Source organism: Trachypithecus francoisi, unplaced genomic scaffold, assembly GCF_009764315.1.
Source record: "Trachypithecus francoisi isolate TF-2019V2 unplaced genomic scaffold, Tfra_2.0 Lachesis_group11, whole genome shotgun sequence".
Classification (NCBI taxonomy): Eukaryota; Metazoa; Chordata; class Mammalia; order Primates; family Cercopithecidae; genus Trachypithecus; species Trachypithecus francoisi.
In genome coordinates this window covers 48,375,552-48,402,383 of record NW_022681456.1, presented here as the reverse complement: position 1 = coordinate 48,402,383, position 26,832 = coordinate 48,375,552, and the positions used below count along the sequence as shown (strand labels likewise).

General features: G+C 33.8%; 1 protein-coding gene across 2 annotated transcripts in view; it reads left to right on the top strand.

Annotated features, from left to right (window-relative positions):
* The window catches only part of LRRIQ1 (leucine rich repeats and IQ motif containing 1), a 211,284-nt gene that overhangs the window by 107,564 nt on the left and 76,888 nt on the right, over positions 1–26,832 (top strand). For both annotated transcript variants that reach the window (XM_033221137.1, XM_033221138.1), the window contains exons 19-23: positions 15,034–15,123; positions 15,781–15,902; positions 16,421–16,516; positions 16,765–16,847; positions 23,374–23,475. In XM_033221137.1, the coding sequence (XP_033077028.1) occupies positions 15,034–15,123; positions 15,781–15,902; positions 16,421–16,516; positions 16,765–16,847; positions 23,374–23,475 (493 nt within the window). The remainder of the gene's footprint in view (positions 1–15,033; positions 15,124–15,780; positions 15,903–16,420; positions 16,517–16,764; positions 16,848–23,373; positions 23,476–26,832) is intronic.

The window sequence follows — 26,832 nt, the reverse complement described above, 5'->3', positions numbered from 1 at the left end:
TTTCTGGCAACTTTAATGTGTTAATAGGAAAATGAAATGGGAGTGGTATCACCACATGCCCTAACTGCAGGAGGTAAATATAGTCTTATGTTTGCATGTGTGCATATGTGACACATCAGTGAGAATTTTGATATTCAATTGTGTGGTAATTTTCAAAATTCAGTTAGGAGACTTGAAATCTATTTTATATGTTTTCTCATTTTTTTTCTATCAAACATGATTTACTGAAAGTCTCCAAATTTCATTGTAATACTGCATTATGAATTTATGAAAATGTTATCAGTAAGATTATGAAGATGAAGCTGTTGTAGAGACAGAGCACTGTTGCTCATATCTGAATTGTTTTCATAGGCATAATCATACCTTAAAGAAGTCCTTAAAAATTCAACATTATTCTATTAGGTTAGGAAACTGCTTTTTTGGAACATGCTGCTGATTAGCACGTTTCTAGAAATGTCAGCGATAATATTTTTAGTTGATATTTGGATAGTATAATTGTAAAATCTACCATTATTCTGCACTCTTCATCTCTCAAATCTTAAATGCTCAAATAAATTGAACTGTTTCTTTCTTCACATTCCTTATAAGGTCAGCTATTTATTCTCAGGAAAAACTGTGTTTTTACTTCTATGTAATAATAATAATAATAATAAAACCTAGGTATCATGACAACAATGTAAATTCTTTTAAAATACACTTATATGCAAAATATTTCTGGCTTACTTTCTATTCTAAATTTATCTCCAATGTTTTTAAAACTGAATTTAATTTACCTTGTTTTTGAAGATATTGAGTAAATTGAAGCCTGCTTTCCTCACTTCAGTTTTCCATAACAAACCTCAATATGGAAAATACTATTTCATAATGACTTGTATTATTTAGAGGTCAGTTTCTGTTCTTTCTAATGTGTTAATACCGACTAAAATAAAATACTCAAAGCATTTTGGAATATCTACAATAGCAAGACACCATGAAGATTTTGTTCATAGTGGTCTTGTATATTTTCAGTTGGATTTGTTCCTAAGCATATATAGAAATACAATTTATTTTTGTATATTGACCTCATATTCAACCACTTTGCTGAAATCACTTATTAATTTTAATAGATTATCTGTCAAATATTTTGAATATACTATATATACAATCATATCACTTGAGAATGACAGTTTTCTCTTTTTTTCCAATTCTTATACCTGTTATTTATTTTTCTTGTCTTATTATCCTGGATACTACTTCCATTACAATGTTAAATAGTGGTGTTATTAGCAAACGTCTTTTTCTAGTTTCTTTTCTCAGGGTGAAAGCTTTCAATATTTCACCACTAAGTAAGATGCTTCCTAGAGGTTTCTTAGAGAAATTCTGTATGGTTTAAGGAAGTTAACTTCCTTAGAATCTTAGAGATTAAGATGCTGCTGCTGCTGCTGATAATGATGATGATGGTGACTTTATATGCAATTTGGATTTTATCAAATACTTTTTAATGCATCTCACATTGACTTTCAAGCATTAAACCTTATAATCTTAGAATAAACTGACTTAGCTATGATGCATTATCTTTTTCTACCTATTACTAGCTTATGTTTGCTATTATTTTGTTTAGCATTTTCTCATGTTATTCAAAAAGAAATTGACTGTATAAATTCTATTTCTTATACAGCTCCCTCTTTGGGTTTTAGTATCATATTGTGTTGGCCTTATACATTTCCCTGGGAAGTGTTTCTTCTGTTTCTGTTTTCTAGGAGAGTTCGATATAGGATTGATGTTCTTTGTTGTTTAAAATTTTGTCTCAGCATATACTATATTTTTGAAAATGTTCCATGTGAACATAAAAGTATGTATTCTGTAGGTAAGTATATTGTTATTAAAAATCTCAATTACTTTAAGTTTTTTTTTTTTTAATCTTCTGTATCCTAAGTGATATGCAGGAGGGGCAATCTATGAGGTATTGAGAGAAGAGTGCTAAAATCTCTTACTGTGCTGGTGAATTTCTCTAAATTGGCATTTGTTTATTTTTTATTTTTTATTATACTTTAAGTTCTAGGGTACATGTGCATGATGTGCAGGTTTGTTACATATGTATACTTGTGCCATGTTGGTGTCCTGCACCCTTCAACTCGTCAGCACCCATCAATTCATCATTTATATCAGGTATAACTACCAATGCAATCCCTCCCCCCTCCCCCCTCCCCATGATAGGCCCCGGTGTGTGATGTTCCCCTTCCCAAGTCCAAGTGATCTCATTGTTCAGTTCCCACCTATGAGTGAGAACATGCGGTGTTTGGTTTTCTCTTCTTGTGATAGTTTGCTAAGAATGATAGTTTCCAGCTGCATCCATGTCCCTACAAAGGACACAAACTCATCCTTTTTTATGGCTGCATAGTATTCCATGGTGTATATGTGCCACATTTTCTTAATCCAGTCTGTCACAGATGGACATTTGGGTTGATTCCAAGTCTTTGCTATTGTGAATAGTGCCACAATAAACATACGTGTGCATGTGTCTTTATAGCAGCATGATTTATAATCCTTTGGGTATATACCCAGTAGTGGGATGGCTGGGTCATATGGTACATCTAGTTCTAGATCCTTGAGGAATCGCCATACTGTTTTCCATAATGGTTGAACTAGTTTACAATCCCACCAACAGTGTAAAAGTGTTCCTATTTCTCCACATCCTCTCCAACACCTGTTGTTTCCTGACTTCTTAATGATTGCCATTCTAACTGGTGTGAGATGGTATCTCATTGTGGTTTTGATTTGCATTTCTCTGATGGCGAGTGATGATGAGCATTTTTTCATGTGTCTGTTGGCTGTATGAATGTCTTCTTTTGAGAAATGTCTCAACTATAAAATGGGATGCTGTGTTACATACATAATCCTTTGCCCACTTTTTGATGGGGTTGTTTGTTTTTTTCTTGTATATTTGTTTGAGTTCTTTGTAGATTCTGGATATTAGCCCTTTGTCAGATGAGTAGATTGCAAAAATTTTCTCCCATTCTGTAGGTTGCCTGTTCACTCTAATGGTAGTTTCTTTTGCTGTGCAGAAGCTCTTTAGTTTAATTAGATCCCATTTGTCAATTTTGGCTTTTGCTGCCGTTGCTTTTGGTGTTTTAGACATGAAGTCCTTGCCCATGCCTATGTCCTGAATGGTACTACCTAGGTTTTCTTCTAGGGTTTTTATGGTATTAGGTCTAACATTTAGGTCTCTAATCCATCTTGAAGTAATCTTCGTATAAGAGTAAGGAAGGATCCAGTTTCAGCTTTCTACTTATGGCTAGCCAATTTTCCCAGCACCATTTATTAAATAGGGAATCCTTTCCCCATTTCTTGTTTCTCAGGTTTGTCAAAGATCATATGGCTGTAGATGTGTGGTATTATTTCTGAGGACTCTGTTCTGTTCCATTGGTGTATATCTCTGTTTTGGTACCAGTACCATGCTGTTTTGGTGACTGTAGCCTTGTAGTATAGTTTGAAGTCAGGTAGTGTGACGCCTCCAGCTTTGTCCTTTTGACTTAGGATTGTCTTGGCAATGCGGGCTCTTTTTTGGTTCCATATGAACTTTAAAGCTGTTTTTTCCAATTCTGTGAAGAAAGTCATTGGTAGCTTGATGGGGATGGCATTGAATCTATAAATACCTTGGGCAGTATGGCCATTTTCATGATATTGATTCTTCCTATCCATGAGCATGGTATGTTCTTCCATTTGTTTGTGTCCTCTTTGATTTCACTGAGCAGTGGTTTGTAGTTCTCCTTGAAGAGGTCCTTTACATCCCTTGTAAGTTGGATTCCTAGTATTTTATTCTCTTTGAAGCAATTGTGAATGGAAGTTCATTCCTGATTTGGCTCTCTGCTTGTCTGTTACTGGTGTATAAGAATGCTTGTGATTTTTGCACATTAATTTTGTATCCTGAGACTTTGCTGAAGTTGCTTATCAGCTTAAGGAGATTTTGGGCTGAGACGATGGGGTTTTCTAAATATACAATCATGTCATCTGCAAACAGGGACAATTTGACTTCTTCTTTTCCTAACTGAATACCCTTGATTTCTTTCTCTTGCCTGATTGCCCTAGCCAGAACTTCCAACACTATGTTGAATAGGAGTGGTGAGAGAGGGCATCCCTGTCTTGTGCCAGTTTTCAAAGGAATTTTTCCAGTTTTTGCCCATTCAGTATGATATTAGCTGTGGGTTTGTCATAATAGCTCTTATTATTTTGAGGTACATTCCATCAATACCGAATTTATTGAGCATTTTTAGCATGAAGGGCTGTTGAATTTTGTCAAAAGCCTTTTCTGCATCTATTGAGATAATCATGTGGTTCTTGTCTTTGATTCTGTTTATATGCTGGATGACGTTTATTGATTTGCAAATGTTGAACCAGCCTTGCATCCCAGGGCAGAAGCCCACTTGATCATGGTGGATAAGCTTTTTGATGTGCTGCTGAATCCGGTTTGCCAGTATTTTATTGAGAATTTTTGCATCGATGTTCATCAGGGATATTGGTCTAAAATTCTCTTTTTTTGTTGTGTCTCTGCCAGGCTTTGGTATCAGGATGATGTTGGCCTCATAAAATAAGTTAGGGAGGATTCCCTCTTTTTCTATTGATTGGAATAGATTCAGAAGGAATGGTACCAGCTCCTCCTTGTACCTCTGGTAGAATTCAGCTGTGAATCCATCTGGTCCTGGACTTTTTTTGGTTGGTAGGCTATTAATTGTTGCCTCAATTTCAGAGCCTGCTATTGGTCTATTCAGGGATTCAACTTCTTCCTGGTTTAGTCTTGGAAGAGTGTAAGTGTCCAGGAAATTATCCATTTCTTCTAGATTTTCTGCTTGATTTGTGTAGAGGTGTTTATAGTATTCTCTGATGGTAGTTTGTATTTCTGTGGGGTCGGTGGTGATATCCCCTTTATCATTTTTTTCTGCATCTATTTGATTCCTCTCTCTTTTCTTCTTTATTAGTCTTGCTAGTGGTCTGTCAATTTTGTTGATCTTTTCAAAAAACCAACTCCTGGATTCATTGATTTTTTGGAGGGTTTTTTGTGTCTCTATCTCCTTCAGTTCTGCTCTGATCTTAGTTATTTCTTGCCTTCTGCTAGCTTTTGAATGTGTTTGCTCTTGCCTCTCTAGTTCTTTTAATTGTGATGTTAGAGTGTCAATTTTAGATCTTTCCTGCTTTCTCTTGTGGGCATTTAGTGCTATAAATTTCCCTCTACACACTGCTTTAAATGTGTCCCAGAGATTCTTGTATGTTGTATCTTTGTTCTCATTGGTTTCAAAGAACATCTTTATTTCATTTCGTTATGTACCCGGTAGTCATTCAGGAGCAGGTTGTTCAGTTTCCATGTAGTTGAGCGGTTTTGATTGAGTTTCTTAGTCCTGAGTTCTAGTTTGATTGCACTGTGGTCTGAGAGACAGTTTGTTATAATTTCTGTTCTTGTACATTTGCTGAGGAGTGCTTTACTTCCAATTATGTGGTCAATTTTGGAATAAGTGTGATGTGGTGCTGAGAAGAATTTATATTCTGTTGATTTGGGGTGGAGAGTTCTATAGATGTTTATTAGGTCCGCTTGGTGCAGAGATGAGTTCAATTCCTGGATCTCCTTATTAACTTTCTGTCTCGTTGATCTGTCTAATGTTGACAGTGGGGTGTTGAAGTCTCCCATTATTATTGTATGGGAGTCTAAGTCTCTTTGTAAGTCTCTAAGGACTTGCTTTATGACTCTGGGTGCTCCTGTATTGGGTGCATATATATTTAGGATGGTTAACTCTTCCTGTTGAATTGATCCCTTTACCATTATGTAATGGCCTTCTTTGTCTCTTTTGATCTTTGATGGTTTAAAGTCTGTTTTATCAGAGACTAGGATTGCAACCCCTGCTTTTGTTTGTTCTCCGTTTGCTTGGTAGATCTTCCTCCATCCCTTTATTTTGAGCCTATGTGTGTCTCTGCATGTGAGATGGGTCTCCTGAATACAGCAGACTGATGGGTCTTGACTCTTTATCCAGTTTGCCAGTCTGTGTCTTTTAATTGGAGCATTTAGTCCATTTACATTTAAGGTTAATATTGTTATGTGTGAACTTGATCCTGCCATTATGATAATAACTGGTTATTTTGCGCGTTAGTTGATGCAGTTTCTTCCTAGCCTCGATGGTCTTTACATTTTGGCATGTTTTTGCAATGGCTGGTACCGGTTGTTCCTTTCCATGTTTAGGGCTTCCTTCAGGGTCTCTTGTAAGGCAGGCCTGGTGGTGACAAAATCTCTAAGCATTTGCTTATCTGTAAAGGATTTTATTTCTCCTTCACTTATGAAACTTAGTTTGGCTGGATATGAAATTCTGTGTTTAAAATTCTTTTCTTTTAGAATGTTGAATATTGGCCCCCACTCTCTTCTGGCTTGTAGAGTTTCTGCCGAGAGATCTGCTGTTAGTCTGATGGGCTTCCCTTTGTGGGTAACCCGACCTTTCTCTCTGGCTGCCCTTAAGATTTTTTCCTTCATTTCAACTTTGGTGAATCTGGCAATTATGTGTCTTGGAGTTGCTCTTCTGGAGGAGTATCTTTGTGGCGTTCTCTGTATTTCCTGAATTTGAATGTTGGCCTGCCCTACTAGGTTGGGGAAGTTCTCCTGGATGATATCCTGAAGAGTGTTTTCCAACTTGGTTCCATTTTCCCCCTCACTTTCAGGCACCCCAATCAGATGTAGATTTGGTCTTTTTACATAATCCCATACTTCTTGCAGGCTTTGTTCATTTCTTTGTCTTCTTTTTTCTTTTGGTTTCTCTTCTTGCTTCATTTCATTCATTTGATCCTCAATCTCTGATACTCTTTCTTCCAGTTGATCGAGTCGGTTACTGAAGCTTGTGCATTTGTCATGTATTTATCGTGTCATGGTTTTCATCTCTGTCATTTCGTTTATGATCTTCTCTGCATTAATTAGTCTAGCTGTCAATTCTTCCACTCTTTTTTCAAGATTTTTAGTTTCTTTGCGCTGGGTACGTAATTCCTCCTTTAGCTCTGAGAAGTTTGATGGACTGAAGCCTTCTCTCATCTTGTCAAAGTCATTCTCTGACCAGCTTTGATCCGTTGCTGTTGATGGGCTGCGCTCCTTTGCAGGGGGAGATGCGCTCTTAGTTTTTGAATTTCCAGCTTTTCTGCCCTGCTTTTTCCCCATCTTTGTGGTTTTATCTGCCTCTGGTCTTTGATGGTGGTGACGTGCTGATGGGGTTTTGGTATAGGTGTCCTTCCTTTTTGATAGTTTTCCTTCTGACAGTCAGGACCCTCAGCTGTAGGTCTGCTGGAGATTGCTTGAGGTCCACTCCAGACCCTGTTTGCCTGGGTATCAGCAGCAGAGGTTGCAGAAGATAGAATATTGCTGAACAGCGAGTGTACCTGTCTGATTCTTACTTTAGAAGCTTCCTCTCAGGGGTGTAATCCACCCTGTGAGGTGTGGGGTGTCAGACTGCCCCTAGTGGGGGATGTCTCCCAGTTAGGCTACTCAGGGGTCAGGGACCCACTTGAGCAGGCAGTCTGTCCCTTCTCAGATCTCAACCTGTGTGCTGGGAGATCCACTGCTCTCTTCAAAGCTGTCAGACAGAGTCGTTTGCGTCTGCAGAGGTTTCTGCTGCTTTTGTTGTTGTTGTTAACTGTGCCCTGTCCCCAGCGGTGGAGTCTACAGAGACAGGCAGGTTTCCTTGAGCTGCTGTGAGCTCCACCCAGTTCAAGCTTCCCAGAGGCTTTGTTTACCTACTTAAGCCTCAGCAATGGCGGGCGCCCCTCCCCCAGCCTCGCTGCTGCCTTGCGGTTAGATTGCAGACTGCTGTGTTAGCAATGAGGGAGGCTCCGTGGGCATGGGACCCTCCCGGCCAGGTGTGGGATATATTCTCCTGGTGTGCCTGTTTGCTTAAAGCACAGTATTGGGGTGAGAGTTACCCGATTTTCCAGGTGTTGTGTGTCTCAGTTACCCTGGCTAGGAAAAGGGATTCCCTTCCCCCTTGTGCTTCCCAGGTGAGGCAATGCCTCGCCCTGCTTCAGCTCTCACTGGTCGGGCTGCAGCAGTTGACCAGCACCGATTATCCGGCACTCCCTGGTGAGATGACCCCAGTACCTCAGTTGAAAATGCAGAAATTACAGGTCTTCTGTGTCGCTCGCACTGGGAGTTGGAGACTGGAGCTGTTGCTATTCAGCCATCTTGCTCCGCCCCTCTAAATTGGCTTTTATTTCTGTCAAATTTGACCTCATACTTTGGGACTGAGTTTTTGGGGCATATATATTTTGAGGCTACTTAAATCATTGTATCATTGACCCTTTTATAATAATATTTTCCTCTTGAACAATAGTTTCCCTCTTTAACTAATTGCTTAAGGGCCATTTCCTTTGATATTTTATACCTACTACAGCTTTTTTTGTGGCTACTGTTTTCATAGTGTGTATCTTTCTAACCATTCTCATTGAACTTTACTGTGATTTTATATTTAAAATGGATCTTATAACTGCATATAGTTAGATTTTGCTTATTTTTATATTTTATTCTGGCATTATTTTTATTAGAGTATTTAGACTTTTAATTGATTTTAATTTAGAATATAATTTGGTTTATACAGTTTTCATTTGTTTTCTATTTGTTCTATGTTGATTTTTTCCTTTTTATTACCCTCTTTTGCATTTATCAAATATTTTTAGTTTTTCTATTTTTTTCCTTTACTCACTAATTAATTGGGTTTTATTTTTTCATGCACTTCATTCTTTCCTGCATTAACATGTTTCCATCTAGGATCTTTTTCTTTTGCCTGAAGACACTCTTTAGTAGGAGTCAGTTTTTGATTGCTTGAAAATTTATTTCTTTTTAAAATATTTTGGAATATTTATCTAAATATTTATCTTCTCTAAGAATAGAATTCTAGCTAGGCTTTCAATTTTTAAATATGCCATTTTGTTAGCATTTCTGGCTTCCATAGTTCCTATTGAAAAGTCAGTATTAAGTCTTAATTTTTCTTCTCTGAAGATACTGGCTTCCTATCCCATTCCCCAGGTAACTTTTGAGGTTGATTTTCTATCTTTGTTTTTCAAGCTGGGTATGATTTTCTTTGTTTGCCCTGCTTGGAGTTGGTGAGATCATATAGCTTCTTGAATCTTTCATCAGTTTTGGAAATCTCTTGTCCAAATTTATTTCAAATATTTGTTATTTGATGTTTTGAAGTATATATGCCTTGTGAAATGTGTAAATCCAGCTAATTAGCCATATTCATTACTTAACACATTATTTTTATAGTGAGAATACTTTCATTCACTCTCAACATTTTTCAAGAACACAGTCTATTGTTAGCTTTAGTCGTCATGTTGCATAACAGATCTTTTGAACTTATTCCTCCTGTCTAGATGAAATTTTGTATCCTGTCACCAAGATCTCCTGCAACCACCACCACCACCCCTACTGACCACCTTAAACCCTAGTAATCACCATTCTACTCTCTACTTCTATGATATCAAGTTTTTTAGATTCCCCGTGTGAGTGAAACCATGAGGTATTCTCTTTCTGTGCCTGGCTTATCTCAGTTAACATAATGTCCTTTTCATTCATTCATGTTGTTGCAAAGGACCAGTTCCCATCTTTTTTATGGACAGATAATTTTCCATTGTGTATATATCCAATGACAGACACAGGTTCATTCCATATTTTGATTATTGGGATAATATGCTACAGTGAAAACAATGATACAAATATCTCTTCAACATATTGATTTTATTGCCTTTGGTATACCTAGTAGTGGAATTTCTGGGTAATATGACAGTTCTATTTTTAATTTTTTTGAAGAGCCTCCATAATGCTTTTCATAATGGCTTATACTAATTTACCTTTCCACTAACAGTGTGTGAGGGTTTCCTTTTGTCCATATCCTTACCAGCACTTGTTATCTTTCATCTTTTTGATATAGCTGTTTTAACATGTGTGAGGTAATATCTCATTGTGGTTTTAATCTGCATTTCCCTGATGGCTAAAGATGTTAAGCATTTTTTCATATATCTATTAGTCATTTGTATGTCTTCTTTTGAGAAATGTCTATTCAGGTCCTTTGCTCATTTCCAGTTGCTTGATTTGTTCATTTGTTATTGAGTTGTTTGAGTTCCTTATATATTTTGGATATTAACCTCTTATCAGATATATGATTTGCAAATATGTTCCCCCATTCTGTAGGTTATCACTTCTATGATATCAAGTTTTTTAGATTCCCCGTGTGAATCTTCATTTTCTTCATTGTTTACTTTGCTGCACTGGATCTTTTTAATTTGATGTAACCCCATTTTTCTATTTTTGCTTTTGTTGTCTATCTGTGCTTTTGGGTTCATATTTTAAGAATCATTGCTCAGACAAATGTCATGGAGTGTTCATATTTTATGTTAGATGCTTCCTACCGACCTACTTAGTGTTCATTAATCATCCTCCCTACTTTATCTCATGATGTTTTTAGCCTATCTATTGAATTCTTATTTTGTTATTCTATTTTTTAGTTATAAAATTTCTAATTGATTTTTTATAAATTCCATTTGTATGTTGAAATTTTCTATCATGTCCACCATTTTCTTGAACATCATAAGTATGGTATTTTCAAACCTTTGTAGTTTAATGCATTACCTGGATCACTTGTAGATATCTTTCTATCAGCTGTTTATGTTTTGTTTTTTAGTCAGCTTAAAGAAGCAAGAGACGTGTCCCTGTATTGAGCCAGAACTGATAACTTCAAAAAAAATTTTAAGTTTAGTTTCAGGGGTACATGTGCAGCTTTTTTATATAGGTAAATCACGTGTCATGGGGTTTGGAGTACAGATTATCTCATCATCCAGGTAGTAAGTATGGTACCCAACAACTAGTTTATCAATCCTCACCTCCTCCTGTCCTCCACCCTCAAGTAGGTCCCAGTGTCTGTTGTTCCCTTCTTTGTGTCCATGTGTACTCATTGTTTAGCTCCAACTTATAAGTGAGAACACGCCGTGTTTGGTTTTCTGGACCTGCATTAGTTCACTTAGGATAATGGTCTCCAACTGCAGAACTCAAATATTTATAAATGAGTATTTCAGTACTCAACAATCATTTTAAATCTTCTAGGCATTTTTCTTACCACAGTGAAGAAAAGAGATAAGATCCCTGACTTCATAGAATTTACATTTTATTCAAGGTAACAGACAATAAGTACATATATAAATATATAGTATAAAATAAGATATTGAAAATTACTGTAAATATTAAGAAAGTTTAAGGTATAGAGCATAGTGTTTAATTGGTTGATCAAGAAAAGCCAGTATAAGGTATAACCCTTGAACAGAGATGGGAAAATAAAGTGAGGGAATAAGTTTCATATAAACAAAACAGTATACTGTTTTGGGCTAAGTGTAAGGCAAGTGTGTAAGGCTTGAAATACGAAATCACTGTATTAAAGGAACAGAAAGTTTACAATAGGTAGGCTGATTAGTAAAGGAGAAAAAGAGGGAAGAGAAGAAATACAAAAGTAGCCAGGGATCAATCCACATTAGGCCTAGGATATGATGTCAAGCACTTTGGATTTTATTTCAAATGTGATATGATATTATTATTGGGTTTCGAGTAAGGGAGCTAAATATTGTTCATATTTTAAGTGGATAATTTTGTTTGCAATGCGGAGATTATTGTTTAGGGGAGCTAGTGATTAAAGCTAGTACCAGTAAGGAAAGTACTGTTACTTTGTCTTCCTTTGACCTATCTTTGCCCCGTTTTCCATTGCCATCACTTTATTTTAAAATCATCTTAAAACTTCAGATGATGTAATCAAATTGTTTTTTTTTTTTTCTTCGCTCAAACTTTTCTGTATACAGAACTTATCTGACTGGGATTTCCCTTTTTTCACTGATTTAGTTGAAAACAATAGTTGCCTTTAGGTCTGGATTTTTAAGACATATCCTTATGTAATTATATAAAATCTTTTCAAACTTATTTTTCCTTTCGTGCCAACAATGCTTACAATATGGCAGACACCACACTTAGTGCCAGGATAGGTAAATAGACAGAAAAACCATAGCTCTAAGTTTAGGGAATATCAGAAATATATTAGAATATTTTCAGTTAATTATAATTTTTATAAGAGAAGTAAATATAAAATTACCTTGATATATTAGCCAGGTTCCAAAAGCCTAGATCAGTTGGCCACGAAATGTTTCCTTATGTTGATTTGTTGCCACTCTGAAATGTGATTTCATTTAACATGTAATTAACCAAGGAACACTTACAACCAAGAGTAATTTTATTTTAGGTTTGTTAAGTATAGTTTATCCTAATTTATTAAGTGCCAAGAACTATGAGGGATCTGAGATTTTATCCTACATGAACTCTAACAAGTTAGGATGCTGATAGAAGAAATGAAACTTCAAGAGACAAAAACACTTATTACCTCTGACAGCAGGCAGCAAGAGCCTCATGTACCAATTCTCCTTTTCCCCCAAGTTCCATAGGAGGAAATCTGAAGAATGTCTTACTAGTAGTCTTGAGCCTAGGATATCTCATATCTTCTAAAAGGCTCTTAGCAACCCTGCCCATCCTATGCTCCAGAGAAAGTTATCTTTATTACACCAGACAACAAACAAATTTTTGCCCTCTATTCCAAAGGGAAACACAGTCTCTGCCTTCTGATTCTGTTAGTTTTATGAGCATCTTTGGAAAAATAGTCTGTAATAAAATCGGTCATAAGTCATACAGAATTGTTAGAGATCCATGGAGAATTGTGTCCCCCAAATATCCATCCCTTGTTTTTACATGACAAATTTTCTAATAAGATACCATTCCAGTGGCCACCCTGAATAATCTGACGGGGCTGGGACAAAAATCAATTAGATTTGCCTCATGGTTCATGCAATTAAAGTTACTATCAATAGTCCAGGTGTTTTCTCCTTAATGTTTTAGTTGATCTTCCCAATAGCCTTGAGACTTTAATCTAACTATAGCTGGACTCCTTCTTGTCCCTCAGGAAGGAATTTTAGGACAGTTCTGCTATCCAGAATAACCCTGTTCAGGGAGTTGAAGCTGACCTGAATGCTTTCTAGGGCTACAGTGCTGTTGACTTAACACTTATGTTATGACCACTACACCTTCTAAGTGGCATTTGTCCACCCCATGGGATGACTGAGGATGGGGATGGGGAAAATATCCGCAGTGAAGTGGAGATAAGTGTTCCCTGACATAGATAGCTGCTATATATATGTATTTTTTTTTTCATGAAAAACTGAATGCTATTGGGGCCAGGCTGGCTGCATTTTTAAGTATACCATTCTCTTTTTAAAAGTGAGGCCTTTTGGGACCTTCTTACTTTGTTAGTCATTGAATTCAAGTTGTCCCACCCAAAATGGGAATTATCAAGCCAGTGAGTCACGAGAACTCTAAGTGCCAATCATTTAGTTTCTAAAGGAATCAAATAGAATGACAATAGTGCTTCTCCATAGGAGTGTACCTGGTTACTGTATCAGAAAGGCTGCAAATACAAAACCAGAAGTGATGTCTCCAGGTGAAGGCTGCCTCTATTGCCAGTTACATATCTATCCAAATTCAACTTCATTTTCAATATATAAGTAATAAGTACATTTGATAATAATTCTCAAGTAGCCAGAAAGCTTTCCAAATCCTCAGTTGTAAGTTAAAGAATATCTGAACAGAAGGGTTTTTTTGTTTTTGTTTTTTTAATGTATTTATTTATTTTACTTTTAGTTCTGGGATACATGTGCAGAACGTACAGATTTGTTACATAGGTATACGTGTCCCATGGTGTTTCGCTGCACCTACTGACCTGTCCTCAAAGATCCCTCTCCTTGCCTCCCCATCGGCCAACAGGCCCTAGTGTGTATTGTTCCCCTCCCTGTGTCCATATGTTCTCATTGTTCAACTCCCAGTTATGAGTGAGACCATGTGGTGTTTGGTTTTCTGTTCCTGTGTTAGTTTGCTGAGGATGATGGCTTCCAGCTTCATCCATGTCCCTGCAAAGGACATGATCTAATTCCTTTTTGTGGCTATGTAGTATTCCATGGTGTATATGTACGACATTTTCTTTATCTAGTCTATCATTAATGGGCATTTGGGTTGGTTCCATGACTTTGCTATTGTAAACAGTGCTGCAGTAAACGTATGTGTGCATGTGTATTAATAGTAGAATGATTTATATTCCTTTGGGTATATACCGAGTAATGAGATTGCTGGGTCAAATGGTATTTCTGGTTCTAGATCCTTGATGAATCTCATGCTGTCTTCCAGAATGGTTGAAGTAAATTACTTCTAAGCCATATTATATATTCAATCAAGTAAAAAGCAGATAATTACATCCTAAATTATACAACACTAATATAATTAGCAGGTTCCATTGTAGAAAGATATAATACATTTGGACATTCCATAAAATGAAGAAAAATGTTTGAAGGTAAAGAGAGAGGGAGTTTAAAATAGGGATTTCCAAATTTGGGCTTAAATTTATATTTTTGTTATTTGAACAGTTGAATTAGATAATAAAAATCAGGGACCATGTTCCTTGTATTGTTTTAATCGTTGCCACAAAGTATGTTTTTGTACTCTATTCAGAAACTTTGTGAAATTTAAAAAAAATTAAGAAAAAGCTGGTTTATAGGCTGTTTATAGAAAAATTGATACTAACATATTAAAATACTACAAATTTTCAATAGTGATGTATGTACTGTAAAGAGCTAAAAAAATGACTTTACTCAGTTCCATCTAGATTTGTCTCAGAGTCATAGTTACAAACAGTTAAATACACTGAAGAGTCTGCACCTCATTTTTTAGAGCATTCAAATATTAAGTTTTCACTTTCTCTAAAACTTAGGGATGAAAAGTCTTATCCCATTTTTAGCATGTTTTCATTAAACAGATGAATATCATCTCACAATAGTACATAGAAAATTTCCTATAAATAAAAATTCTGATATACTTTGTCAACATTTGTAGCCTATAAGATAATTTAAAAGAAACATTGTAAAAGTTATGTAAGCTAAATTACATACATTTTTATATTATTTGTGCAGGCTGCCTTAGAAGAAGAATGGCTAGCATCAGATTCCACCCGCTTCCCTTCACAAACACTGCTTCTTTCAAACCAGCTGCATTGGCCAAAGGTAACATGTCATGGAAACTTCTGAGTCCTCGATCTTTGCTCATTTCTAAAGGTTATGCTATGTTGCAGTGATTAATAATACAATTTATTGACTTGAAAAACATAATTACTTTTAGAAGCCTCTGACTTCCTCCTCATCCCCAGATGTAATTTTTCATGTAGCTTTTCTTTCATTTGCTCCTTTTTTTCTTTATTTTGGATTTCTTTCAACACTTTATTTCACAGTAGCAAAAGAAAAAAAAATGATATGCTTCAGCTGCATATTTGGCAGTAGACTAAAATCACTAGTTGACAGCACTTTAAAAATACAAAAATATGCATTAAGAGGGCAACAGCTGAAGATTTTCAGTCAGAGGTCAATGGACTGTAATATCTGTTATTTATTTGATAATCTTTGAAGTTTTAGTTTTCTGAGATTTTTAAGATCTTTACAATTAATCATTTTCTATATGAGAGCTATCCCAAAAAGCATAGTTTCCACCACTACAACAAAGGACATGCATAATATATTCCATAAATTTCATTTTATTATAACTTTTAATTTTATAATGAGTTTCCCTTAGGAGGCTGTTTGGTAATATGCACGTAAAGTAATACAAAATAAATGCTAGGATTTTAAAATTTACTTAACACTTACTTACTTTTTTTTTATGAAAAGATTCCTGGAAACTTAAAATGGGAAGATACTTCATTTAATTTACCAAGTAATCCAGCTCAAGCATGCTTATGTAATGACAAAGAAAATTTGTCTTCTTCAGAACACACACAATTTAGTGGCAGGTAAGCTGAACTACTGTTTAGAGAATCAATCTGTGAATAACAACAGTATTACATATCTTACAAAAGTAGTACAATTATAAAACTAGATGTGAATGTACTTGTTTAGAAAATGGAACATTTAGTACTAAAAACATCATGGTCATGAAGATTTTTCAGTGTAAGAAAATGAATGAAGTAGGTACATTAAAGCAACTACAAAATGTGTATATCAGACAAATAATGTAATTAATTATTGTAAACAAGTGGATCTTTAAATACTGCTATATAGGTACAGATAATAATTAGACTAAAAATTCCAGTGCTGCATTACTTTTGACAAAGAAATTAAAATATACTTCAAGTAATTGAAATGTAAACATTTTAAATTAATGGCAGACTTTCATTGCCTTTCAAGATAATGTTTTTTGCTAACTTAGATTTTGTTTCCAAGTTTGAGACAACATAAACAGCTCGTAGTTTTAAAAAGTGCTGATATACTTACGTTGATTCAGTTAAAAGTGGTTTTTTTCTATTGCCAGATCAGAAAATAGAACTTCTTCCTGGACACTTGAATCAAAGACCAGTAGAAAAAGTTTGCTAAAATCTGAAAAAGAAAAAAAAATTTCAGAAGAATGGTATGTAGTCAATTTGACACTAATAAATTAAAAAATTGAGAGACTGCTAAATGTCCAAGACAGATACTTTTCAAGATTTTAAGAATACCTACATCAGTTTTTAAGAAACTATCCATCTGATTAATTTAGTTTCTTAAATGGTAATTCACATTTATTTTAGTATGCTATATTGCATGTCTATATGTATATGCATATCGAAATATGATCCGGATATTTATTTTACTTTATTATATTTAATCTTTTAATAGGGGCTTTAAGGACATTTCTACTGCTCAGCAAATGTTGAAGAGGGCACAGAAAATGCAATCAAAGAAACTAAAGAAAAAAATAGGTGAGTAGTTAGTGCTCTTTAATAATAACTGTGTATGCAAAATAGAAGATAATTCCTTTAAAATATATTTTATAAATTATGTTTAATAAGAAAAGTAATGAATTCACAGATAACTATGTCTAAGATAATTACTCTGAAAAAATAAACTTAAGAGAAAATTATGCTATACCATTGAATGACTTATATTCTTAAACACGATTTTTACTTTTTTCACCTCTTTCTTATATACTTTGCTATTGATTGTTCTATCTATTGTGTACTGAGAATTATAAGTTGTTTTAAAACAGATTCATTTTGGGAAATGTTGACTCTAAAGAGTATCTGCTTCATTCCTTATTCTTTTGTGTGCTTTTACATTGCTTGATTATTCAATAAATTATACAAATTTATCAGTTCCGTGGCTTTTAGCTATGAAGATTTCATTCACAACTTGAAATCTTGCAAAGCAAAGTTTATGTATTTTATGATTTTGTAGGACTTGGGAAATGTTTTAAAGCATATTTTATTCTATCCCACTTGTGAATACTCTTTAAATCATTTGTTTTTCTTTGGATACCTCTAATTATTTTAGTGTAATTACTTAATACATGGAGTCAGAGAAGAAATATCAGGATCTTATATGTGTAATTAAAACTATTTAAAATAATTGCATATAACTTTTTATTTATTTATAACTAAATATTTACTCATTTAAATATAAGAACATGGTTATTTGTATTGGTTTTGCATTTCTTTTGTACATCAGTTTTTTTTTAAGTTCTTATTGTTAGTAAGAAGTTTCCATAAAAGACTTGTTACTCATGAGCAGTGCAATAAATGTCCAGTTTTCCTATAGATCTAGCTTATGGAATCATATGAAAAAGTATTTCATAAAACTATTTTTATCTTTTTCTATTAATTATATTTTAATTATAATTCAGTAAATTCTAAGACCCGGATATAAATATAAAATTTTAAAACAAGTAAATATTGCAAAAGTGCTTTTGATTTTCAAGGAATAGCTGATATTTATTCGCGCATCACTTCACTTACTAGCCATTGATAAATTACTGGTGATTTATTTTTATATTCAGAAGTGTTCAACTTGTGTATCTTATTGTTATATTAGTGATATCTTAATTTTTTACCTTTTTGTGATAACTTATTTTTATTGAGTAGTAATTTTTTCAGATTTAAAACATTAACATTTCAAGCATTTTTAAAGAAAATACAAACACCGTGCTTTTTAATTTGTTTGTACCTCCCACACTCTCATTTTGTAAACTCCTATTAAGTTCATCAGGCTTCTCTGAACTGAATGCTATGTGGTGGTTACCCAGTGAAATAGTAACTACAAGCTCTTAACGATACTGAGGCTCTCAGTTCTCTTGATATTGAATCTAGTAGTGTAAATCAGGTAGTTTGATAAACTCTATTATTGCTTTGATCATCTTCAGCAGTATCAGAAACATTCTTTAAACAACATTTTGAGAATAATAACAATTTCTGAAACTCCTGGGGCAAGTTCAAATATCAAAGATGGCTTAAGAACTGATTCAACCAGTATTCAATAAATAATTATGACATAGCTGTATTCAAGGAATTTTGCTAGGCCCACTTTTAAAAGTATTTGTAACTTTTACAATAAATAGCCTCCAGTAGTGAAAGTAGAGGAAAAGCTTAGCTTGTCAGACTTGCCATACGATTCTGTCTTTGAAAAATATATAGGTCTTTCTTGCCAACTCTTTTAATTGAGGGTTGGGGGTGAGAACATTTTTGATAAAGCAGCATAGCAAGTATTTTAGCAAAGGATTCAGTAAGGATTATATGCTAGTACATAAAAATCATTGTTTTAATGGCCACGACTAGAGATAATTATCAGGCAAAAATTAAACCTTTTTTATCAGTCACAAGGGGGCATGGCAGGGTAACAAATGAAGGAGGATAACCAGACGTCCAACTTAATGACCACGTCTTTAACCTAACATTTTGGGTTAGGTTAAAATCCTAAATGGCAATTGTATAATATTTATAGAGATTATTACTCTAATAACGTGATTATAATCTAAATTGCACTCTTATTACTGTGTAAGATTTTGTATCTCTATGTGTCACTTTTGTTTTGCTTTTTTAAATCAATATATTAAAGAAACTAAACATTTTGTTTAAAACATGAATGCTGAAATGTAAAATTTAGTGATAAGTTTTACATTCTCCTCACTTTTTTTCATTCTATTCTTCATTCACAACAGATATACAGATTAGAAACATTAAAAGGAGGATTAATAGTGAAAAGCTTGAAAAAGAAAATCTGGGAGATTTTTTCTAATTATCACATTTTGTCTATCTTCTGTTCAGTTGATGATGTAGCACTTATTTCATTTTGTATCTCTGAGCAAATTATTTAAGATTCGGTGCCTCAGGTTTTCTTCTTATAGAATAAAAAATGTTTAATACTTTTTCCAGTTTTATAATTAAATCGATCTGTGATATACCACTAACTTACTTGCATCTGTCTCAAATAATGACCATAATTTAAAAAGTTTTACTAATGAGCTAAACAATGTTTTAAATGTCTAAATTTGGTTAAACACTTAAAGATTTACTAGTACTCTTTAAATATACTTGGAGATATATATCCTACATAGACAACTTGCCAACTTGAAAGTTTTAAGCCACTAGAGGGCAACATCGTCTATAAAACTGCTGTGACACTAACTAGATCTATTGGGGTGGGGAGCATGGCGGGAGGGGTGTCAGAGAATAGGAACAATTAATGTAATAAATTATATCCTACAATCTAACAAAGTAGTAATCCTCAAGGAAATGGAGCATAATTGTATGAAGTATGGTAGCTTTAGTTCAAATTTCTGCCACCGAAAACCTTAGAGCACTCAGTAGCAAGCACTTCATATTTTCTGTTTGTATTTTGCAAATATTTTTATCAGTTAAGGGATATGAGTCAATAATATTTTATTTATTTAAGATTATTTAATTTAAGAAAATTAAAATACAGCAAAAAGCAGAGGGTCAATTAATTTAAGAAAGTAGAATGTAATGGAATCAGTTGCAGAGAGAGGGAAGAATACTTACGAGGAGGCTCATTAATGAAGAGGCAAGAAACTGAGGAAAGATGTCGTATGGACAGCTACTAGGGGAGACTTAATACTGATGACTTCTATTGGTATAAGTGAGGCCATCTGATTAAACCGGAGGAGGTTGGAGAAGGAAGAGGAGGAATTGATTGGAAGCCACAGGGTAAAATCTAAAATTGTGAGGAGCTGTCATCACTTATACAGTTTATGTTTGGGTTATGGTGGTTGTTTTTCCTAGTGAGTAATTGCTTTTAAACTCTTGATTGGCATAAGCTTGAACCAATAATAACTGGTCTTGTGTTTCTGGGCTTTTTGTTTGTTTGTTTTTACCGTTGCTTCATGTACAGAAGCAGTTTCAGAATTTGGTGATCTGTGTTGAAATTTAGCAGATATCCAGGGAAGTTTAGAATTTAGTCATGCAGTGAAGAAGATCCTGTGTAAAGTGAGAGCAACTGGTTTATTGAAAACATGCAAGATCAATAATCTCACAGTACTGAGTGTAATTGGTAGCAAGACTGAGATGAGGTGGATGCAGAAAAGGAGTGGGTGTTTGGTTTTGATGTGGAGCACTCTCAGAGTGCTCAGAGAGAATGGCATCTGAGTATAGGGATTTTGGTGGAGAGTAGCTGGTAAGAGGTTTAAGGAACATAGGACGAATTAAGTAACATGGATTTTCTACCAGGAATTAAGCTAGCATTAAAAAAGACTAATGTTTTTCATGTCAGGTAAGCAATTCATGGGCTATAGCAAAGCAATCAGGTTGCAGAATGATAATAAATGTAACTAAAGAATGTTAAGGGGGAGGGACCAACAGGAATATAGTATAGGCAAAATTCCACCAAAATGAAGTTTGTTCAAGATTTATTTTGTTTACCACATTAATTTCCAGAAAGATTTTACAAGAATTTTGATCAGATGTTACTGTGTTATGCTCTCAACAACAAAAAGTTAATAATAAAATTCATCTGAATATTAAGATCCTTGAGGGCTGAAACACCCTTGACATCTCAGACCTACTACCACCATGCCTAGCACCTGGTAGATATCAATGAATGTCAATTGACTCAAAAAAACTAGATAAAAGTCACTAATATACATTTTACAATATATGTGTGCATTTTAGTCATGTAAATATATGCTTATATTTGGGCAAGTTTAAATTAGTAAATATACTCCTTATAAGATGATGAAATATTGCTAGTTATTCAAGCTTATTTTATAGCACTGCTATATTTGGCACCTGCAAAAAATGGGTAATAATAACCAGATATGTATGTAAGGAAAAAAATACTAAAAACAATGAGATAAATTAGAATTATAGAAATTAAAAGGTATTGTACAAGAAATTCAATAATATGGATACTTTAATGCTTAACTAAAATTCTATTATTTAAATGAAATAATAAACTGTTAAGTATAGAGACACATGCATAATAGGGACATGGTTACTTACCTAGGGGTTTCTTGAAACATTTTTGAACATCAATTTAATACCTATTTACCCAACACTGGGCAAGTCATTGCTGGGAGATACAAAGATTATGTTTAAAAGGCAACATAGATCTGCTGTTGATTATCACAGAGGGGTAGACTTAAGTGTACAAAACTGACTTTATAATGAATAAAAACGTGTCACAAGCTATAATGTTTACAATTGGCTTTTTTTTTTTTAACTGGGTTGTGTTTTTATTTATTTATTCTTTTTTTATTGAGGTAAGAATACTGTCTTATTACCAGTGGTATTTTCAGGGACTATCAAAATCAAGTGATTTTTTTTCTATCTAAAAGTACTATGTGTCTTACTTCTTATAATTATCCCTTTGCAATTTGAATTAATTCAAGATTAAATCCATTTATGCTGGTGCAATCAGAATGTTTTAAAACAAAAAGATACTGATAATGTAACACTCTTTATTGCTCTTGGGGAATAAAATTATTTTGAGTAAATTGAGCTAGATAACCTTTCTAAACATTTTATACATATTAAATTATTTGACCTTGATAACACTATGAGGAAAGTATGGTTGCTTGATTATTTGGCCGAGGAAATGCCAAAGAACTTATAAAATATCCATAGCTTCTGTTCAGTGCACTGTGTTGAATGAAATGGAGCCAATTATGGTTCTATGTATTTTTATATATTGCAGTAAATTTTAAGAAGAATGTAAATTTTTTCTAAGAATACAAACTGGAGACATTTCATTGTTTATGTCATAATTATGTCTTGTTGTTGTGTCATAATTATGTTACTTGTTGAGAACTTACACTAATGTGTGCATGGGACTTGATGTTTTACACAAATGATCTCATTAATTTGTACAGTACTATTAGTACTTCAAAGACAATATTACTTCTGTTGGACAGAGGAAGAGACAGAAAGTGAGAACAGTTTTTCCAGAGTCATACAACTAGTAAAAGTTGGAACTGGGATCTAACCCAGGTCTGCTGAATTGTGATGTTGTCAGAAAATACATACATCAAATAAAAAGGCAAGAAGAGCAAGAGAGTAGAGAGATGGTTATAAGATACCAAACAGTTCGTAAGCCCATGGTAACGTCTTTCCTCATTGACTAATGATTCTTTCACATGTCATTTTTTGTCAATGACTTAGATGATATATAATACTTATTTTATGAAATATATAAACACAGATTTTTATTATTCTTACTGATAGTTCATATTGAATTAATAAGAAACATTTAATAACTATGACATCTGAGATTACATATATTAATACTTATGAAATGTACCTAAACATTGTCCGACCTTTTCCCTAATCTTGAGAAATACATTATGAAAAATGTAAATCATACTTAGTAAAGATGAATTGTTACTGGAAGACTAATGGAAATTGTCAGGTTGCTCATGCTGGAGAACAGCTATACAAATACTATTTATTTTTTCTACTTTAGCATTTAATTAAAATATGTAATTTGGTATTTACAATGTTAAAAATCTTGTTTTTTAATTTAATATATCATGTATAGTCTACATTCACAATCTGTTTTTTGTAATATAATAGATCTTGAATATTCTTGGCTTTGAATATACAAGGAAAATTTATACATCTTTGTTATCTGAAAATACATTAGGGCAAAAGAGAAACCACTATTTTAGGTGTTAAATTAATGAAATAACCTTTCCTAACTGTTTCTTATTCCATTAGTTGTCTTGCTTCCATCTTTTATATCCCAGCTCCCCATACTTTAGATGGAAAAGTAGAGTATTTCTATTAAGTATTGGCTATGTGTTTAATCAGATAATCAATAATATGTACATAGTTGACTACCTGTCCATGTTATGATGCTTAATACAACATCATCATCAATTTCATAGAGCTTTGTAGAGTGGATATTATTTTTTTTAACACCACCATATAAGAAATATGTGGCCATTTAGAGAAGGAATTAACCAAAGATGAACTTTGCTCCTTTCCTGCTCATTTTGTCTAGATTCCACTGTGCGTCTATCCTTATTCAAAAACAATGAAAATAAAGTGTCTGTTCCAAAATCATCAAAGAAAGTACAGCCCAGAAGAGATGGTTACTTTGAAGGTATGGCTTAATAACAGATACATGGAGCGGTATAAAGATAAAGAAAGATTAAAAGAATTGTATTTATAATAAATTTTTATTTCGTAATGAATCATAAAATATATATAAAAAGAATTATGTATAACATATACTCGAATAACTCAAAGTATGGCTCTTAAAGCTGAAGTGCTAATTTAGTGTGCTGAAATATTGGTATAGTAGCTGAAAATTTGTATCAATGTTTACATAAATTTTAATTTTTTGGCCAGGCGCGGTGGCTCAAGCCTGTAATCCCAGCACTTTGGGAGGCCGAGACGGGCGGATCACGAGGTCAGGAGATCGAGACCATCCTGGCTAACACAGTGAACCCCGTCTCTACTAAAAATACAAAAAACTAGCCGGGCGAGGTGGCGGGCACCTGTAGTCCCAGCTACTCGGGAGGCTGAGGCAGGAGAATGGCGTAAACCTGGGAGGCGGAGCTTGCAGTGAGCTGAGGTCCGGCCACTGTACTCCAGCCTGGGCGAGAGAGCGAGACTCTGTCTCAAAAAAAAAAAAAAAAAAAAAATTTAATTTTTTAAATGTATATATGAACATTTTATAATGCTGTATCATCAGTGACATTAATGTTATTTAAATTTTACGGTGACAGATATATTAGTTTGTATCAGTGGAAGTGATCACATGTTGAAATGATATTCTGTTTACTGCCAATTTACATAAATTGTATTAAGCCCTGTGAATTATACTCAGGAATTTAAAATATTTTACAATATTTGAAGTTTGCCCAACTCACTGTTGGGGTGAAGGATTTGCACATCTAGGCAGTGATAGTTCTGATTATTATCTCTGATGTCAATATTCAGAACAAATATGAAGTTAAATTATTAAACAAATATTTAAATGTAATCAAGTAGCAAGCATGATGCAAAACAGTGCAGCAAACATGACTTAAAATGTTTGCCATCTGCTTTCTTTTTAATACTGTTTTTTTGTTTTTATACTAAAATTTATGCTAAATTTTAATATAAAAATTTATACTATAGTATAAAAAAATTTATAGTATATTAAAATAGTATAAAATTACACTAAATTTTTAGTATAAATTTGTATTTAATTTTACATTTTCATTTTAGTATATTTTTTTCATAATTTAACCTGTATTTGGATAGCAATTTTAATAGAAAAGGAGAATCATATTTTAATGAAAAGGACCTATGAACATTTTCAATATTTTGTTTTCTATAAGATTTAAATAAATCTTAAAATTTAGGCATCTTCATAGCACGATTGAAAATGGAAACAATTTGATTTATAATTCTGTTTTGTAATGTCTCAAACTAAAGAAAAGTTTGGTAACCACCAAATTTATACCATCCTAGAAATGCCTACTGAAGTATGTAGGAGTAGAAGTCATAGAGTCTAGAATTTTCCTTAAAGTAGATAGCAATAGTCCAGGCGCGGGGGCTCACACCTGTAATCCCAGCACTTTGGGAGGCCAAGGGGGGCGGATCACTGGGTCAGGAGTTCGACCACCGTGGCTAACACGGTGAAACCCCCGTCTCTACTAAAAATACAAAAAAATTAGCCAGGTGTGGTGGCGGGTGCCTGTAGTCCCAGCTACTCGGGAGGCTGAGGCAGGAGAATGGCATGAACCCGGGAGGCGGAGCTTGCAGTGAGCAGAGATCCAACCACTGCACTCCAGCCTGGGTGACAGAGTGAGACTCCCTCTCAAACAACAGCAAAAAAAAATAGATAGTAATAAAACCATATATAGAAAGATAAATAAAGCAAGTATGGGAAATTATTGAAATTGTTGGACCAATAGATGATGATAGTATGTAGGGGTTTCCTTTACATTCTTTTTTTATATTAAATATTTTCCATAGTAAAACATTTAAAAATTTTGGTGCCCATTATCCATGTCAAAACACAGTATTATTTCAACAAATATTTATGGATTAATATTTTGATAGAATTAAAATATGTTCCCAGTTTAAAATAAGGCTGGAGTTTTAATCAGAGTGTATTTCATTGTTAGTAGTAACTCTACCATTTCAGTTTTTTTTTAAAAAGTAGAAATTCTGCTAAAATCAGTAACAATTCTATAGATATTGTTTGTTAAATAGGAATGCTGTTGCATTAGAAAAGAAATGCCTAGGAAGAAAGATGAGCAGGGTGTTTTCGTCCTTTAATTTAACATGTATCTCAGACTCGTAAAGAGAAATCTATCTTAATAGGTTATCTTGCATTTTATCTTGTTCTATTAAATGTGAAGCTATATAACCATCTAGAATAGTATAATATGTATGTATGATATGTTTATTGAATTGTGTACTGGTATAAAATATGCTAGAAATAGTTCAAAGTAGTGATAAAGTCAAAGTGGCCTATAGAATATAAAACATTTCCATATAAGCTTTATGATGTGATGTTCTATGATTTTATTTTCTTTCCCCCATGTGAATTCTGTTTAGTTTGCTTTCTTTGGGAACCAAGTAAAGTACATTTGGCATATCATTATTTTCACTGAATGAGTTTTATGTCTTTACTAGATTTTCTAATGTACTATAGGTTTTGTTGTTGTTGTTGTTTGTTTGTTTAGGAATAGGCTTGGCAAAAACAGTTGTATATGGAAGATTTTTTTTTTAACAGTCAAGATGTTTATTCTTGTCCCTTTTGTAAGGGGAAAAGAGTGAGGAAAAGTGAGGCAAAATCATTTATTCATTGCTGGCCAAGGTGAACCCCATGTTGTCTTTAACTGCTACTCTGGAATTACTCACTTCAGAGAATCACAGGTATTTCCTGATGCCACGGAGTGCAACTTCCAATGAAATATCCCAACTAACCCCTACTGCCCAGTAGAGGGTGCCTCCTGAACCCAATTCTTTTGAGATACAACTGTCTTATGATAAAATGCACCCCTTTTAAAAGTACAATACAATGAACTCTTCTATATTTACAGTTACATAACTATTACCAAATCTGATTTTAGAACATTGGAAGATCTTTTATTCCCTACGAAAAAAAAAAATCAAGTAAAATTAGTGATTGGGCATCTGATGCCCCCCCAGAAAAGTGAGGAAGATCAAAATTAAATTTTGTTGTAGGTTCGTATTTAATAATTCCATGTGGAACAGTATCTCAAACAATGGTATGCCAGCACTGTCTTACAATTTCCTCGGTTTTGTTGAAATTGGATCATACTGTAGAATTGCTTGACTATTGCTTTCCAAAATCCACATTTATTTTAGTAACACTGTATAAATTTTAAAAAAAAACTAAATTACTTTCTATCTCTACTCTGCAATATTGACTATATGGAGTTTCCATGATTTTTCTTACAAATTTGATTTTTATTGTGGCTTTTTCTGAACATCC